Raw genomic sequence first — 19,414 nt, 5'->3', positions numbered from 1 at the left:
CTGCTTTTTGTACTATTTCAACATAACTACATACTATAGATCTTCCCAAATGTTCTTACTGCACCAAGCTTATTTTCAACAGGCAAACACTTTTTGACATGTTGCAAAACAATCCTCCAAAGGTTTCACCGTCACAATTAGCAGCCTGTCCAGTTTGAACATTAACGAACATTGTCTATTGCTGTAAATAATTGTCTTGGACGACTGATTGATTTCCTATATCATCTGACTTGTCTGCTATTGATTCTTATTTTGTTAGAACACTGAATGTAAAAAAAAAAAAAAAAAGTATCCTTTTTTTTCCTTTTTAATGGAAAGCATATTTCTTTGCTGTCCAGGTAGTGAAGTGTTTTTGTTCACTGTTATGGAGTTTACAATAGGGAACCTTTCACGGAAAGCCAATTATAGGAGTTTTCCTTCAATAATCGTGATCAATCAACAGGATGATAGGTGGTAAACATTAGGTAACAGGGGTCTCCATCTCACTAATAAGGGCATATGGAGTCATGCCGTTCGTCCACCGTAGTGTGGGTAGTAGACAATTTTCTTTTATATACTTTTACAATGTTCAGCATGCACTGCAGCTGCTCTATACAACTCTAAGGGTGTTGTAGAAATAACCCAGTGCGCTTTGTATGGTGTATTACTTAATAAGCATAATTAAGGGTACAGTGCTGGGGGCGAAATAAATGTGTGTGGATCACCAACTCTGGTAACATGTTTACAACTACAGAGGTGCATCCTATTCTTAGTTGGTTAATTGGGGACCTCAGCAGAAGACAATGCTGTTACCAACTAAAAATAAACCACAATACAAAACCCAAGAAGAGCGATATTGTCATTATATAGTGTCCTTATAGTGGTTGATAAGTGCTTCAAACTTTATAAGAGATTACTGTGCAGTTATGTATAATGACTTATATGTGATGTCTTTTCTGATGGGAGTAATTCACTTTTCACATCTTTTCCGTCTGGTTTACACCATCATGATGAATTCTTGCAGCCACCACTTGCCTGCAGAGTTTGCAACACAGACACACTTGCCTTCTTTCATTTCCATCACCACCCATCTATTCCTAACTAACAATCTTCCCTTCTTCCCATCCTGCTGCTATCCACAATTTTACACCTGTTGCTGCTATCCCCAATTTTACACCTGTTGCTGCTCCATCTCACCCCATTACTGTAAGTGCAGTGTGCCCTCAAATTCTGTGCTTCAAAATCATTGATATAATTACTCCAAAAAATTATGTTATAGAGGCATGTCCCTAAAAACGATGATAGCAGGTAGACAGTGCTCCCAAAAATAATAATGCTTATATTGTGCCCTATATGGTAGAACGTAAAACCCCCATCTGTGCCCTTTAATGGTTATAATTCTGTAATTGTTGTCTCTTCCGCCTGAACCACAGCAGATTCATCGTTTCTTTGGGTGTTTTAGTTCTGTTCTCTTTTTTCCTACTGCTTTTGTGTAACAGATGTTTTTCATTTACTCTGTTTGTAAGCCCTATCACCTTTCGGGTGCAGCTTTATATTTTTCCTCTTCTGCCGTTTCCTGCTAGTTATAGTCTTTGCTGGATTCATTAACTTTGCTATAGTTTAAGTTGGTTGCATTTGTTTGTAGGTGATTCCTTTATTCCTTGGGAAATTGCTACTCTAGCGATTCTAGGAGCTGCTAAGGACTTTGAGGGTAAGCCGCTATCGAGTGGGGGCACCATTGCATTATCTTAGTGCGCCAACCTTCATGGTCAGACAGCGACAGACCAGGGTCAGAGAAGTCATAACAGCTGCAAGTAAAATCTTCAGATTGTGTCTAATAAAGTAATAATGTCCTAAGTACCCCAATATAAAGGAACAATGTCCTTACTGTCCCCACATAGAATAATAATTCCTTGAGTTCCTCTTATACAGCAGTAGATGCCTATTAGGAGCTTATTAAATAAGTAATATTGTCTCCTGAAAAGAAATAAAGCCTTCTTAACAATTAGTAATGTTCTGAGTGCCCCCCCAAAAAAAAAAATAATAATGCCCTTCGAGTACCCTGATAATAGTAATGCTCCCTTTGTCCATCTACCTCGCAAAAAAATAAAATATATTAACTTCTGCAATTCTCCTCAAAAGTTATATTTTTTAATTCCACTATAAAGTTACAATGCCCCAAGTGCGTTTAAAAAGTAAAAAAAAAAAATGAAATACTCATCTACCTCCGAATCATATAGAGTCTACTAGCCAAGTTATCTCTCAGGTGTGACGGGAATCCGGATGAGCCCCACAGTGTAAGTTGCCCCAGGGAGGACAATCGCCTCTGACAATGGACTTCCTACCGGTATTCTACTGCTAAGTACAGGGCAATGTTCAAATACCAGTTACATATGAGTCCGACTGTTAATACTTTCTTGTTGTGTGTATTTTAGGCAGGTGTAACATATACAATGCTCGTATTCTAACTTTATGTTCAGAAAACATAGTGACAATAAACTGGTGACTGGATTCCAGCATTAGATATTAGTTTTTCACCTTTTTGATGTGATAGATCTCCCACACTGTTCTTCATGACGTTTTCCATCATCAGCACTGCTGAATTGCACATTCTTTTTCTAGGTTCTTATAGCTGACACATGTCCATTTCATGGTTTACTGAGAGGAGAATTCTTATGCCTTTATTAAAAGTGACTAGAATGACACATCACATTGATTTTCTCTTGTTTCCTCCACAGCTTAACTGTATTGACTTCTCCTGCAGCGCTGATATAACTCAGTTTCGACAACTGAATCTGGATGATACTCGGAGAGCTTTCTTTTTGGTATCCTTTCTGTGTGTTGAAAATTATCTATAATAGAAAATATATACAGTATTTTTCTAATGAAATTGATGTTTAACAAGTATATCTTACTATTATATATAATGTGAGTTTTTTAATGCTTTTGTCACCTTTATTAATATTAGACTGCTTATTTATAATTACAAAATCAGCTTGGAAACATCAGTGGTGAGTAAGTGCCCAGTGTGTGGGTATCCTCAATAGTTACATGAGTTATCAGTCTTGTACAAATAGGCACATGTAATCCTTTTAATAGGGGTGTAAAAGGACAGGGTTCCCTCCTATAGATTACTAAGTTTATAGTTAGCAAAAGAGGAAACCTCCTTGCACCTCTATTGAGGTCCGATATTAACTATTATCGCCAAACTTGACTATTAATAATTAATATCCACTAAATACACCTCAACGTTATCTTTTCCTTATATTATATACTAACTGGGACAAAACAGTGTAACAATATAGGGTATTTATTACACAAACAAGTCTGCAGTCTATAATATACATATATATTTATACCCAAGCTGGCGACTATAAAAATATATATACAAATATATTACAACTCTAATACAGTAATATCACTACAGTATTAGTGATATCCCAACAGTATCACACAGTAATAACCCACAATGTCCAGTAATATTACAACAATATCACCACAATATAAAAACATAATTAACTGCCCGATTACCCAAATCACACATACAATATCAGCCCTCCCAAACTATAGCTTACTAACCCTAAGGCCTAAGAGGTTACAGGGCCTAGTAAGAAAAGGGGATTCAGAGTACTTATCCACCATGTGGGTCCATGATCTTCCCAGCAAGTCAGAGAGCAAAAGAGGCATAGCACATGTGTCTTGTGCCTTTTATGTCCAGCTAGAAGAGGTGTGTCCAGCCCCAGGTGGGTGGGGATGAGGTCACAAGTCTATTGTCCACTTGCCTAAGTCCTAAATGAAACCTGATATACCAGCTTGAGGAGGGGGCCACTGAGCACATGTGAGGGAATTATATATCACTAAACACATCTCTATGTAAAGATATACATTTTGGAGAACTTCCCTTCTACAAGGGGTCTTTTTATTTTCCTGTAAATTTTTTTGAAAATTCGATTTTATTGGACACTTTAGTTATGTGTATTTGAGTGCTAAAGGCAAAAGGGGGTTGTTCGGTCTCAGAAGAATAATTTGCACTCCCTCTATGTGACTGCAGACTTCTGAATTGTGACAGTGCGCAGTGCTCATGCTGTCATGATTATTCCCTGTGCAAGTAGATGATCGTTTCAAAGAAGAGAATTCAGAGGAGCCAACAGAGTCTAGGCGGCACATAAATGCAGGTATGCAAATTGAATTCAAGCGCTTATGTGACTTCTGATGAATCTTGATAGTGTATGCATCACACACTGTCATGACTTGAAGTCTGCAGTCACTTATAAAAACTGCAGACTTTTTTATGAGACCGCATAACCTCTTTAAGTGCTTGTCCCAGTACGTATTTCTTAAAAACAAATCTGTAAACATTGTAAACTCACGCTCTTCAGTTTTCTTGCTACTGGGTGCCAGACATCACATGCAATGACTTATGTAGAAAGAGAGACTATATCAGGAAATAGTATATTGTTTAAAATCTTCCAAGATCCGCAACTTTTTTGTATTTTCCCATCAACATAACAATACGAGAGCTTGTTTTTTGTAATGAAACCATTCATTTTATCAAAATGATCTGAAAAACATGAAAAAAAATCCAAAAACGGTGAATTTGCAATGAAGTTCCACACACATAAAATATAAAAGCATACATATATTCTAACACACACATGCACACATGAAATGAATATATATACATACAGTATCTTTGTGTGTAATATATATATATATATATATATATATATATATATATATATATATATATATATATATATATATATATACTAGATGGTGGCCCGATTCTAATGCATCGGGTATTCTAGAATATGTATGTATGTACGTCGCACAGCCACATAGTATATAGCACAGCCACGTAGTATATAACACAGCCACGTAGTATATAACACAGACAACCATGTAGTATATAGCACAGCCACGTAGTATATAGCACAGCCACTAGTATATAGGACAGCCACGTAGTATATAGCAGCCACATAGTATATAGCAACCACATAGTATATAGCACAGCCCACATAACACAGACAGCCACGTAGTATATAGCACAGCCACGTAGTATATAGCAGCCACGTAATATATAACACAGCCCACATAATATATAGCACTGCCCACGTAATATATAGCACAGCCCACACAGTACATAACAGGCCACGTAGTATATAACACAGCCCACGCAGTATATAACACTGCCCACATAGTATATAGCAGCCAGGCAGTATATAACACAGCCCACGTAATATATAGCACAGCCCACGTAATATATAACACAGCCCACGTAGTATATAACACAGGCCACGCAGTATATAACACAGGCCATGCAGTATATAACACAGCCCATGGAGTATATAACACAGGCCACGTAGTATAAAGCAATGTGGGCACCATATCCCTGTTAAAAAATAAAATAAAAAATAGTTATATGCTCACCCTCCGGCGTCCACCAAGCTGTCCTGATGCTCGCGATGCTGCCACCAGCTTCTGTTCCCAATGATGCATTGTGAAATTACCCAGTTGACTTAGTGGTCTCGCGAGACCACTAACTCATCTGGGTAATTTTGCAATGCATCACTGGCAACGGAAGCTGGCGGCAGCATCGGTGGACGGCTGTTGTGAATTCTGCTTTTGGGTTCCCTCCGGTGGTAGTAGGTGGTAATGCAGTTGTCCCTGGGTTGCAGTCCTGGTCAGGTGTGTCTGCTGATTGCAGTTCTGACTGGGGTATTTAGGTGTGCAGGATTCATTAGTCCTTGCCAGTTGTCAATTGTTGTTGGGAGGTGTAGGACCTCTGCCTGGTTCCTCCTGCCTTTCTACCAAATCAGCAAAGATAAGTGTCTGGTTTTTTTTTCCTGTGGCACACATGCTGTGTGCTTCACAATTCAGTGCTATTCTTTGTGTTTTCTTGTCCAGCTTAGATTGTGTCAGTATTTTCTCAGTCTTGTTGGATTCTCTGGAGTGGCAGATATACATTCCATGTCTTTAGTTAGATTGTGGAACTTTTTGTATTATCTGTTGTGGATATTTTTGGAAGGGTTTTAATTGTCCTTAATCTGCTCATTGTCTTGATTTTGTGTCATGGCGTTTGTGGATTCAGGCGCCGCCTTGAATGGATTTTGATATACAAAAAGGTTGCACTCTATCGTGCCAAAGCATGTCTAATATGGAATACATGAAATTTGAATAGCAAAATGGCTTTTGAACATTAGAAAAATATTTAAGAGACGCTTTGCACAGAATTTGATATAAATCAAATAGTGTGAGCCCATCAACTTCGTCAAAGTGGTCTCAGACTGATGGGTCCCTGACCTCCCTGTCCAAATGTGAACACTTACCAAAGGCCAATATCTGTATGCCTGGGTGAATGTGGACACCTCTATTCAGCAAAGCCTACATATGAGTTAGCCGGGACCAAGTGTAATGAGATGCAATTAAAAACCACATGGTGATGGGAGGAGTGCACAGCCAGTAAGCTAACATGGAATTAACAGAAAAACGGCTCGCACATCCTACAGGATGTGCGAGCCGTTTTTCTGTTAATTGAATGGATTTGGAGTTTGCCAGGCGTTGTGGTTTTCCCTTGCAGCCTTTGCAGAACCCTATTCCTTTAAGGGGGATTGATGCTACACCTTTGGTCCCAGTTTTGGACACAGGTGACCATGCACATGGCGCCAGCCCATCAGGAAGATTGTCGATTTCTGGTGTTGCATAATTTGCATGATGTTATCGTGCTGGGTTTCCCGTGGTTGCAGGTACATAATCCTGTGTTGGATTGGAAATCTATGTCTGCGACTAGTTGGGGTTGTCAGGGGGTTCATAATGATGTTCCTTTGATGTCAATCTCCTCTTCTTCCTCTTCTGAAATTCCAGAGTTTTTGTCTGATTTTCAGGATGTATTCGATGAGCCCAAGTCCAGTTCCCTTCCACCGCACAGGGACTGTGATTGTGCGATTGACTTGATTCCAGGCAGTAAGTTTCCTAAAGGCCGACTTTTCAACCTGTCCGTGCCTGAACATACCGCCATGCGGAGTTATGTTAAGGAGTCTTTGGAGAAAGGGCATATTCAGCCATCTTCTTCACCGTTGGGAGCAGGGTTTTTTTTGTTGCTAAGAAGGATGGCTCCTTGAGACCTTGTATTGATTATCGCCTCTTGAATAAGATCACGGTCAAGTTTCAATACCCTTTACCTTTGCTTTCCGATTTGTTTGCTAGGATTAAGGGGGCTAGTGGGTTTACGAAGATTGACTTTCGGGGGGCATATAATCTTGTTCGTATTAAGCAGGGTGATGAATGGAAAACTGCGTTTAATACGCCCGAAGGCCATTTTGAATACCTTGTGATGCCATTCGGGCTCACTAACGCTCCATCTGTTTTTCAATTCTTCATGCATGATATCTTCCGGACTTATATTGATAAATTTTTGATTGTATATTTGGACGATATTTTGATTTTTTCTGATGATTGGAAGTCTCATGTGGAACAGGTCAGGATGGTATTTCAGATCCTTCGTGAGAATGCTTTGTTTGTGAAGGGGTCTAAGTGTCTCTTTGGGGTGCAGAAGGTTTCTTTTTTGGGCTTTATTTTTTCTCTCTCATCTATGGAGATGGATCCGGTTAAGGTTCAGGCCATTCATGATTGGATTCAACCCACATCCGTGAAGAGCCTTCAGAAATTTTGGGGTTTTGCAAATTTTTATCGCCGGTTCATTGCTAACTTCTCCAGCGTGGTTAAACCCTTGACTGATTTGACGAAAAAAGGCGCTGATGTGGCAAATTGGTCCTCTGCGGCTGTTACTGCCTTTCAGGAGCTTAAACGCCGATTTACTTCTGCTCCGGTGTTGCGCCAACCAGATGTTTCTCTTCCGTTTCAGGTTGAGATTGATGCTTCTGAGATTGGGGCAGGGGCCGTTTTGTCTCAGAGGGATTCTGTTGGTTCTTTGATGAAACCGTGTGCCTTCTTCTCCCGCAAGATTTCGCCTGTTGAACGCAATTATGATGTCGGCATTCGGGAGTTGTTGGCTATGAAGTGGGCGTTTGAGGAGTGGCAACATTGGCTTGAGGGAGCTAAGCACCGTATTGTGGTCCTGACCGATCATAAGAATTTGATTTACCTCGAGTCTGCCAAACGGCTGAGTCCTAGACAGGCTCGATGGTCCTTGTTTTTTTCCCATTTTGATTTCGTGGTTTCGTATCTTCCGGGTTCTAAGAATATTAAGGCTGATGCCCTTTCTTGGAGTTTTTTGCCTGATTCTCCTGAGGTCCTTGAACCGGTCGGCATTCTGAAAGAAGGGGTGGTCCTTTCTGCCATTTCCCCTGATTTACGGCGGGTTCTTCAGGAATTTCAGGCTGATAGACCTGATCGCTGTCCTGTGGGGAAATTGTTTGTTCCTGACAGATGGACTAGTAGAGTGATTTCTGAGGTTCACTGTTCTGTGTTGGCTGGTCATCCTGGTATTTTTGGTACCAGAGATTTGGTTGGTAGGTCCTTTTGGTGGCCTTCCTTGTCACGTGATGTGTGTTCTTTTGTGCAGTCCTGTGGGACTTGTGCGCAGGCCAAGCCTTGTTGTTCCCGTGCTAGTGGGTTACTTTTGCCATTGCCGGTCCCTGAGAGGCCCTGCACGCATATTTCTATGGATTTTATTTCTGGTCTTCCGGTTTCCCAGAGGATGTCGGTTATCTGGGTTGTTTGTGACCGGATTTCTAAGATGGTTCATTTGGTGCCTTTGCCTAAATTGCCTTCCTCTTCAGAGTTGGTTCCGTTGTTTTTTCAGCATGTGGTTCGTTTGCATGGTATTCCGGAGAATATTGTGTCCGACAGAGGTTCCCAGTTTGTTTCTAGGTTTTGGTGGGCCTTTTGTGCTAGGCTGGGCATTGATTTGTCTTTTTCCTCTGCATTTCATCCTCAGACAAATGGCCAGACCGAGTGAACTAATCAGAGTTTGGAGACTTATTTGAGATGCTTTGTGTCTGCCGATCAGGATGATTGGGTGGCCTTTTTGCCATTGGCCGAGTTTGCCCTTAATAATCGGGCTAGTTCGGCTACTTTGGTTTCGCCTTTTTTTTGTAATTTTGGTTTTTATCCTTGTTTTTCTTCTGGGCAGGTTGAGCCTTCTGACTGTCCTGGTGTGGATTCTGTGGTTGACAGGTTGTAGCAGATTTGGGCTCATGTGGTGGACAATTTGGTGTTGTCTCAGGAGGAGGCTCAACGTTTTGCTAACCGTCATCGGTGTGTTGGTTCGGCTTCGGGTTGGGGATTTGGTTTGGTTGTCTTCCCGTCATGTTCCTATGAAGGTCTATTCCCCTAAGTTTAAGCCTCGGTTTATTGGTCCTTATAGGATTTCTGAGATTATTAATCCGGTGTCTTTTCGATTGGCGCTTCCGGCCTCTTTTGCTATCCATAATGTCTTCCATAGATCTTTATTGCGGAAATATGTGGTGCCCGTTGTTCCCTCTGTTGATCCTCCGGCCCCTGTTTTGGTTGATGGGGAGTTGGAGTATGTGGTTGAGAAGATTTTGGATTCTCGTTTTTCGAGGCGGAGGCTTCAGTACCTTGTCAAATGGAAGGGCGATGGCCAGGAGGATAATTCTTGGGTTTTTGCTTCTGATGTCCCATGCTGCTGATCTGGTCCGTGCCTTTCATCTGGCTCGTCCTGATCGGCCTGGGGGTGCTGGTGAGTGTTCGGTGACCCCTCCTCAAGGGGAGGGTACTGTTGTGAATTCTGCTTTTGGGTTCCCTCCGGTGGTAGTAGGTGGTAATGCAGTTGTCCCTGGGTTGCAGTCCTGGTCAGGTGTGTCTGCTGATTGCAGTTCTGACTGGGGTATTTAGGTGTGCAGGATTCATTAGTCCTTGCCAGTTGTCAATTGTTGTTGGGAGGTGTAGGACCTCTGCCTGGTTCCTCCTGCCTTTCTGCCAAATCAGCAAAGATAAGTGTCTGGTTTTTTTTTCCTGTGGCACACATGCTGTGTGCTTCACAATTCAGTGCTATTCTTTGTGTTTTCTTGTCCAGCTTAGATTGTGTCAGTATTTTCTCAGTCTTGTTGGATTCTCTGGAGTGGCAGATATACATTCCATGTCTTTAGTTAGATTGTGGAACTTTTTGTATTATCTTTTGTGGATATTTTTGGAAGGGTTTTAATACTGACCGCCTAGTAATCTGTCCTATCCTTTCCTATCTAGCTAGAGTGGCCTCTTTTGCTAAATCCTGTTTTCTACCTGCGTGTCTATTCTTCTCCTACTCACAGTCATTATTCGTGGGGGGCTGCCTATCCTTTGGGGGTCTGCTCTGAGGCAAGATAGCATTCTATTTCAATCTATAGGGGTATTTAGTCCTCCGGCTGTGTCGAGGTGTCTAGGGTTTGTTAGGCACACCCCACGGCTACTTCTAGTTGCGGTGTTAGTTCAGGATTTGCGGTCAGTACAGGTTCCACCGACTCCAGAGAAAGTTTTCATGCTTCTCCAAGGTCACCAGATCATAACAGACGGCGGAAGGTAGGCATAGCACAATTTTTTATATTTTTTTTAGTACTTTTAACATTATATCTTTTTACTATTGATGCTGCATAGGCAGTATCAATAGTAAAAAGTTGGTCCGGGATTGGGCGACACACTGGCACTGACTGGAGGGGAGTAGGGAGGGGGCACTGACTTGAGGAGAGTAGGGATGGGCCAATTCGCGGCCGGACTGAGCCTGTCGCTGATTGGTCGCGCCCGGCCGGCAGGATTTTCGTTACAGACAGACAGACAAACAGACGGAAGTACCCCTTAGACAATTATATATATAAGATGGTGGCCCGATTCTAATGCATCGGGTATTCTAGAATATGTATGTATGTATGTATATAGCAGCCACATAGTATATAGCACAGGCCACGTAGTATATAGGAGGCATGTAGTATATAGCAGAAAAATAGTACATGGCCTGTGCTATATACTATGTGGCTGCTATATACATACATACATATTCTAGAATACCCGATGCGTTAATACAGGCCACGCAGTGCATAACACAGCCCAAGTACTATATAACACAGCCCACGCAGTATATAGCAGCCACACAGTATATCACACAGTCCACATAGTATATAACACTGCCCATGTAGTATATAGCACAGCCCCCACAGTATATCACACAGCCCACGCAGTATATCACACTGCCCATGTAGTATATAGCACAGCCCTCGCAGCATATCGCACAGCCCATGCAGTATATAACACTGCCCATGTAGTATATAGCACAGCCCCCGCAGTATATCACACAGCCCACGCAGTATATAACACTGCCCATGTAGTATATAGCACAGCCCCCGCAGTATATCACACAGCCCACGCAGTATATCACTCTGCCCATATAGTATACAGCACAGCCCACACAGTATATCACACAGCCCATGTAGTATATAACACTGCCCATGTAGTATATAGCACAGCCCCCGCAGTATATCACACAGCCCACGCAGTATATCACACTGCCCATGTAGTATATAGCACAGCCCATGCAGTATATCACACTGCCGACATAGTATATAACACTGCCCATGTAGTATATAGCACAGCCCCCACAGTACATCACACTGCCCATGTAGTATATAGCACAGCCCTCGCAGTATATCACACAGCCCACGCAGTATATCACACAGCCCACGCAGTATATCACACAGCCCACGCAGTATATCACACAGCCCACGCAGTATATCACACTGCCCATGTAGTATATAGCACAGCCCCCGCAGTATGTCAGACAGCCCATGCAGTATATCACACTGCCCATGTAGTATATAGCACAGCCCCCGCAGTATATCACACAGCCCACGCAGTATATCACACAGCCCACGCAGTATATCACACAGCCCACGCAGTATATCACACAGCCCACCCAGTATATCACACAGCCCACGCAGTATATCACACTGCCCACGCAGTATATCACACAGCCCACGCAGTATATCACACAGCCGACGCAGTATATCACACTGCCCACGCAGTATATCACACTGCCCTTGTATACAGCACAGCCCTCGCAGTATATCACACAGCCCACGTAGTATATAACACTGCCCATGTAGTATATAGCACCCCCCGCAGTATATCACACAGCCCACACAGTATATCATACTGCCCATATAGTATATAGCACAGCCCACGCAGTATATCACACTGCCCACGCAGTATATCACACTGCCCATGTATACAGCACAGCCCTCGCAGTATATCACACAGCCCACGTAGTATATAACACTGCCCATGTAGTGTATAGCACAGCCCCCGCAGTATATCACACAGCCCACGTAGTATGTCACACTGCCCATGTAGTATATAGCACAGCCCACGCAGTATATCACACTGCCCACGCAGTATATCACACTGCCCATGTAGTATATAGCACAGCCCCCGCAGTATATCACACTGCCCACGCAGTATATCACACTGCCCACGCAGTATATCACACTGCCCATGTAGTATATAGCACAGCCCACGTAGTATATCACACTGCCCACGCAGTATATCACACTGCCCATGTAGTATATCGCACAGCCCCCGCAGTATATCACACAGCCCCCGCAGTATATCACACAGCCCACGCAGTATTTAGCAGTGTGGGCACCATATCCCTGTTAAAAAAAAAATAATTAAAATAAAAAATAGTTCTATACTCACCCACCGGGATCCACCGAAGCTCCGCCGAGCCGCGCGCGGCTGCCAGCATCGTCCGTTCCGAGGATGCATTGCGAAATTACCCAGAAGACTTAGCGGTCTCGCGAGACCGCTAAGTCTTCTGGGTAATTTCGCAATGCATCTCTGGGAACGGAAGATGGCGGCAGCCGCGTGCGGCTCGGCGGACTACGGAGGGTGAGAATAGCAGGTTTTTTGTTTTTTTATTATTTTTAACATTACATTTTTTTACTATTGATGCCGCATAGGCAGCATCAATAGTAAAAGTTGGGGACACACAGGGTTAATGGCAGCGGTAACGGAGTGCGTTACCCGTGGCATAACGCAGTCTGTTACCGCTGCCATTAACCCTGTGTGAGCGCTGACTGGAGGGGGCTCGGGAGTATGGAGCGGGTGCCGGGCACTGACTGCGGGGAGTAAGGAGCAGCCATTTTGCCACCGGACTGAGCCCATCGCTGATTGGTCGTGGCCGTTTTGCCGCGACCAATCAGCGACTTGGATTTCTTGACAGACAGAGGCCGCGACCAATGAATGTCCGTGACAGACAGAAGGACAGACAGACGGAAGTGACCCTTAGGCAAGTATATATATATACAGTGCCTACAAGTAGTATTCAACCCCCTGCAGATTTAGCAGGTTTACACATTTGGAATTAACTTGGCATTGTGACATTTGGACTGTAGATCAGCCTGGAAGTGTGAAATGCACTGCAGCAAAAAAGAATGTTATTTCTTTGTTTATTTTTTTTTTTAAATTGGGAAAAGTTTTTTTCAGAGGGTCATTTATTATTCAACCCCTCAACCCACCAGAATTCTGTTTGGTTCCCCTAAAGTATTAAGAAGTAGTTCAGGCACAAAGAACAATGAGCTTCACATGTTTGGATTAATTATCTCTTTTTCCAGCCTTTTCTGACTATTTAAGACCCTCCCCAAACTTGTGAACAGCACTCAAACATGGTCAACATGGGAAAGACAAAGGAGCATTCCAAGGCCATCAGAGACAAGATCGTGGAGGGTCACAAGGCTGGCAAGGGGTACAAAACCCTTTCCAAGGAGTTGGGCCTACCTGTCTCCACTGTTGGGAGCATCATCCGGAAGTGGAAGGCTTATGGAACTACTGTTAGCCTTCCACGGCCTGGACAGCCTCTGAAAGTTTCCTCCCGTGCCGAGGCCAGGCTTGTCCGAAGAGTCAAGGCTAACCCAAGGACAACAAGGAAGGAGCTCCGGGAAGATCTCATGGCAGTGGGGACATTGGTTTCAGTCAATACCATAAGTAACGTACTCCACCGCAATGGTCTCCGTTCCAGACGAGCCCGTAAGGTACCTTTACTTTCAAAACGTCATGTCAAGGCTCGTCTACAGTTTGCTCATGATCACTTGGAGGACTCTGAGACTGACTGGTTCAAGGTTCTCTGGTCTGATGAGACCAAGATCAAGATCTTTGGTGCCAACCACACACGTGACGTTTGGAGACTGGATGGCACTGCATACGACCCCAAGAATACCATCCCTACAGTCAAGCATGGTGATGGCAGCATCATGCTGTGGGGCTGTTTCTCAGCCAAGGGGCCTGGCCATCTGGTCCGCATCCATGGGAAGATGGATAGCACGGCCTACCTGGAGATTTTGGCCAAGAACCTCCGCTCCTCCATCAAGGATCTTAAGATGGGTCGTCATTTCATCTTCCAACAAGACAACGACCCAAAAGCACACAGCCAAGAAAACCAAGGCCTGGTTCAAGAGGCCAAAAATCAAGGTGTTGCAGTGGCCTAGTCAGTCTCCTGACCTTAACCCAATTGAAAACTTGTGGAAGGAGCTCAAGATTAAAGTCCACATGAGACACCCAAAGAACCTAGATAACTTGGAGAAGATCTGCATGGAGGAGTGGGCCAAGATAACTCCAGAGACCTGTGCCGGCCTGATCAGGTCTTATAAAAGACGATTATTAGCTGTAATTGTAAACAAAGGTTATTCCACAAAATATTAAACCTAGGGGTTGAATAATAATTGACCCACACTTTTATGTTCAAAATTTATAAAAATTTAACTGAGCAACAAAACTTTTTGGTTTGCAAGATTTATGCATCTGTTAATAAATCCTGCTCTTGTTTGAAGTTTGAAGGCTCTAACTTATTTGCATCTTATTAAACCTGCTAAATCTGCAAGGGGTTGAATACTACTTGTAGGCACTGTATATATATATATATATATATATATATATATATATATATATATATATATATATATATATATATAGTATATATTGTGAGGGGTTGACTCACTCAGCTGCTTGCAAAGATAAACACAGGAACACCTCTTGTGGTAAATGTAAACGTGGCCTTTCTGGCTTAATGGCAAATAAAAACAAAGATAATGTTCAATAGAGTCCTTTTTCCTGCAATATTCACCCACAGGTAACACACAAAGTCCTCAGCTTTCCACCGAAACCCACAACTCAGTGAGAAAAAAGTGGCTGAACATTTAACTCCCCAGCCAACCCTTGAGGTGGAGATATAATGAGTAGGCATTCTGCCCATCTCTGACCTACTCACCTAAAATCCAGTCCCGTATCATGGGTCTTTAACCTCTTCAGCACATAGCATGCTGGACAGAAACTAACGGGTTTCAGATAACGGATGAAAGTAATCTTTGTGACACATATCTCCCCTTACATACAGTGCCATTGACCCTGTCACGATATATGCGGTATATACAGTCGGAGAAAAGTATTTAGTCAGGCACCAATTGTGCAAGTTCTCCCACTTAAAAATATAAGATAGGCCTGTTATTGGCAGGCTTGTATTAAAATTAGATCCGGCATATCTCCCCAAAGTGGTATCGAGATTCCATAGGGCTCAGGATATAACCCTACTCTCTTTCTGTCCCAATCCTAGTAACAAGAAAGAGGAGAGACTCCATTGCCTAGATGTCAGGAGATGTATCCTACAGTATTTAGAGATGACAAAATCCTGGAGGAAACAGAGGGCTTTATTTGTTTCATTCCAAGGGTCAAGGAAGGGCCTTAACTAGGGTTGAGCGACTTTCATTTTTTTAAGATCGAGTAGGGTTTTGGGAAACCCGATTTTGTCCAGAGTCGAGTCGAGTGCAGTCGGCCGATTATCGCTAAAAGTCGGGGATCGACCGAAACACGAAACCCAATGCAAGTCAATGGGGAAGCATAGTCGGCAGTGAGTGGAGGCCAGGAAAACACCTACAGTGCCCATTTTAATGCCAAAAACATCCATTCTTGTTTCTGAAGCTTGTCAATCTTAATTAACTTTATAATAATAGTTGGGCATAGGGAATTGGGGGTCATTTGGCAAAAGTTGTGGGGGGAGTAGGGCCGGCTCAAGTTTTTCGTGGGCCCAGGAAATGCGGACTACGTCACGGCGGTGTTGCAGGGAAAGGTAATTATTTAAAAGTTGCAAGTGCTGTGATCCTGAGCAAGCAGGGGGGGGGCCCACTCGTTCGCATTGCCACTGGCACAGGGCCCCTCAAAGTACGGCGGTGTGTTTGCATGGCGGGGGCGCCTCCCACCAGCAGCGACACTTTTGCGTACTCTGAGGGGCCCTGTGCCAGTGACGTCGCCAACGAGTATGCCCCCCCACCTGATGAAGGAACCTGCACTTTCATCTGCACCTTCCTCTTTGTCCCTGTGTAAGGTGGTATAACATGCGGGAAGGGGAACCTTACTTTCAGCAGGGACAGATTCTGGCTGTGTAGAGTACAAGGGGAATGTAGTGGTCTCGGTCAATGTACCAGCAGACTCATTTAGCAGTGGCTGGGCAATGGGCAGGATGAGGAGGAAACAGATATAGGGCCAAAGAATAAAGTAGGCTACATGCAGTTCAAAATTGGTAACAGGACTAAACAGGCGGCATTGCTTTGTTCAGTGGAGTAGCAAACCCAAGAGCAGCAGACACTGTTTCAAGGGCCTAACCACACTAGTAGGCCAAATGCAGTTTAATATCTGATAGTATAGGGCGAAAGCCAGAATGTGGAAGCTCAGCTTTGTTCAGTTGAGGACAACACCAGGGAGGGGCAGACACCTTTAGTAGGCCGGAAAAGCCTATTGCATTTTTTAAAATGGTAATTTGGAGCAGAAGGTTGAAGCTCAGCTTTATTTAGTTGAGGGCAACACCAGGGAGGGGCAGAAGCCGTTAGTAGGCCCTAACCACCATTTTTTTTTTTTAAAACCACATAATGAGAGCCGGAAGGTTGAAGCTCAGCTTTATTTAGTTGAGGACAACACCAGGGAGGGGCAGAAGCCGTTAGTAGGCCCTAACCACCTTTTTTTTTTAAAAACCACATAATGAGAGCCGGAAGGTTGAAGCTCAGCTTTATTTAGTTGAGGACAACACCAGGGAGGGGCAGAAGCCGTTAGTAGGCCCTAACCACCTTTTTTTTTTTTAAAACCACATAATGAGAGCCGGAAGGTTGAAGCTCAGCTTTATTTAGTTGAGGACAACACCAGGGAGGGGCAGAAGCCGTTAGTAGGCCCTAACCACCATTTTTTTTTTTAAAACCACATAATGAGAGCCGGAAGGTTGAAGCTCAGCTTTATTTAGTTGAGGACAACACCAGGGAGGGGCAGAAGCCGTTAGTAGGCCCTAACCACCTTTTTTTTTTTAAAACCACATAATGAGAGCCGGAAGGTTGAAGCTCAGCTTTATTTAGTTGAGGACAACACCAGGGAGGGGCAGAAGCCGTTAGTAGGCCCTAACCACCTTTTTTTTTTTTAAAACCACATAATGAGAGCCGGAAGGTTGAAGCTCAGCTTTATTTAGTTGAGGACAACACCAGGGAGGGGCAGAAGCCGTTAGTAGGCCCTAACCACCTTTTTTTTTTTTAAAACCACATAATGAGAGCCGGAAGGTTGAAGCTCAGCTTTATTTAGTTGAGGACAACACCAGGGAGGGGCAGAAGCCGTTAGTAGGCCCTAACCACCTTTTTTTTTTTTAAAACCACATAATGAGAGCCGGAAGGTTGAAGCTCAGCTTTATTTAGTTGAGGACAACACCAGGGAGGGGCAGAAGCCGTTAGTAGGCCCTAACCACCATTTTTTTTTTTAAAACCACATAATGAGAGCCGGAAGGTTGAAGCTCAGCTTTATTTAGTTGAGGACAACACCAGGGAGGGGCAGAAGCCGTTAGTAGGCCCTAACCACCATTTTTTTTTTTAAAACCACATAATGAGAGCCGGAAGGTTGAAGCTCAGCTTTATTTAGTTGAGGACAACACCAGGGAGGGGCAGAAGCCGTTAGTAGGCCCTAACCACCTTTTTTTTTTTTAAAACCACATAATGAGAGCCGGAAGGTTGAAGCTCAGCTTTATTTAGTTGAGGACAACACCAGGGAGGGGCAGAAGCCGTTAGTAGGCCCTAACCACCATTTTTTTTTTTAAAACCACATAATGAGAGCCGGAAGGTTGAAGCTCAGCTTTATTTAGTTGAGGACAACACCAGGGAGGGGCAGAAGCCGTTAGTAGGCCCTAACCACCTTTTTTTTTTTTAAAACCACATAATGAGAGCCGGAAGGTTGAAGCTCAGCTTTATTTAGTTGAGGACAACACCAGGGAGGGGCAGAAGCCGTTAGTAGGCCCTAACCACCTTTTTTTTTTTTAAAACCACATAATGAGAGCCGGAAGGTTGAAGCTCAGCTTTATTTAGTTGAGGACAACACCAGGGAGGGGCAGAAGCCGTTAGTAGGCCCTAACCACCTTTTTTTTTTTTAAAACCACATAATGAGAGCCGGAAGGTTGAAGCTCAGCTTTATTTAGTTGAGGACAACACCAGGGAGGGGCAGAAGCCGTTAGTAGGCCCTAACCACCTTTTTTTTTTTTAAAACCACATAATGAGAGCCGGAAGGTTGAAGCTCAGCTTTATTTAGTTGAGGACAACACCAGGGAGGGGCAGAAGCCGTTAGTAGGCCCTAACCACCTTTTTTTTTTTTAAAACCACATAATGAGAGCCGGAAGGTTGAAGCTCAGCTTTATTTAGTTGAGGACAACACCAGGGAGGGGCAGAAGCCGTTAGTAGGCCCTAACCACCTTTTTTTTTTTTAAAACCACATAATGAGAGCCGGAAGGTTGAAGCTCAGCTTTATTTAGTTGAGGACAACACCAGGGAGGGGCAGAAGCCGTTAGTAGGCCCTAACCACCTTTTTTTTTTTTAAAACCACATAATGAGAGCCGGAAGGTTGAAGCTCAGCTTTATTTAGTTGAGGACAACACCAGGGAGGGGCAGAAGCCGTTAGTAGGCCCTAACCACCATTTTTTTTTTTAAAACCACATAATGAGAGCCGGAAGGTTGAAGCTCAGCTTTATTTAGTTGAGGACAACACCAGGGAGGGGCAGAAGCCGTTAGTAGGCCCTAACCACCTTTTTTTTTTTTAAAACCACATAATGAGAGCCGGAAGGTTGAAGCTCAGCTTTATTTAGTTGAGGACAACACCAGGGAGGGGCACACACAGACTCCTTTAGTAGGCCTGAAAAGCCTATTGCATTTTTCAAAATGGTAATTTGGAGCAGAAGGTTGAAGCTCAGCTTTATTTAGTTGAGGGCAACACCAGGGAGGGGCAGAAGCCGTTAGTAGGCCCTAACCAAAGTTGAAGGCCAAATGCAGTTTAATTTCTGATACTATAGGCCAAAAGCCAGAAGGTGGAAGTTCCGATTTAGACAGTGGAGCACAATTTGAATTAGGGACTGCAGACAGACTTAGTAGGCTGTCCCCTGTGGACCATGCATCCACCACATTAACCCATTGCGCCGTAATGG

General features: G+C 43.5%; 1 protein-coding gene across 1 annotated transcript in view; it reads left to right on the top strand.

Annotated features, from left to right (window-relative positions):
* The window catches only part of PIGN (phosphatidylinositol glycan anchor biosynthesis class N), a 477,253-nt gene that overhangs the window by 341,287 nt on the left and 116,552 nt on the right, over window positions 1–19,414 (top strand). Inside the window, exon 23 of the mRNA XM_077269733.1 lies at window positions 2,718–2,804. Within this exon, the coding sequence (XP_077125848.1) occupies window positions 2,718–2,804 (87 nt within the window). The remainder of the gene's footprint in view (window positions 1–2,717; window positions 2,805–19,414) is intronic.

The sequence above is a fragment of the Ranitomeya variabilis genome, chromosome 6, assembly GCF_051348905.1.
Source record: "Ranitomeya variabilis isolate aRanVar5 chromosome 6, aRanVar5.hap1, whole genome shotgun sequence".
Taxonomy (NCBI): domain Eukaryota; kingdom Metazoa; phylum Chordata; class Amphibia; order Anura; family Dendrobatidae; genus Ranitomeya; species Ranitomeya variabilis.
The sequence above is the reverse complement of the archived record's forward strand: the minus strand, read 5'-3'. Positions and strand labels throughout refer to the sequence as shown.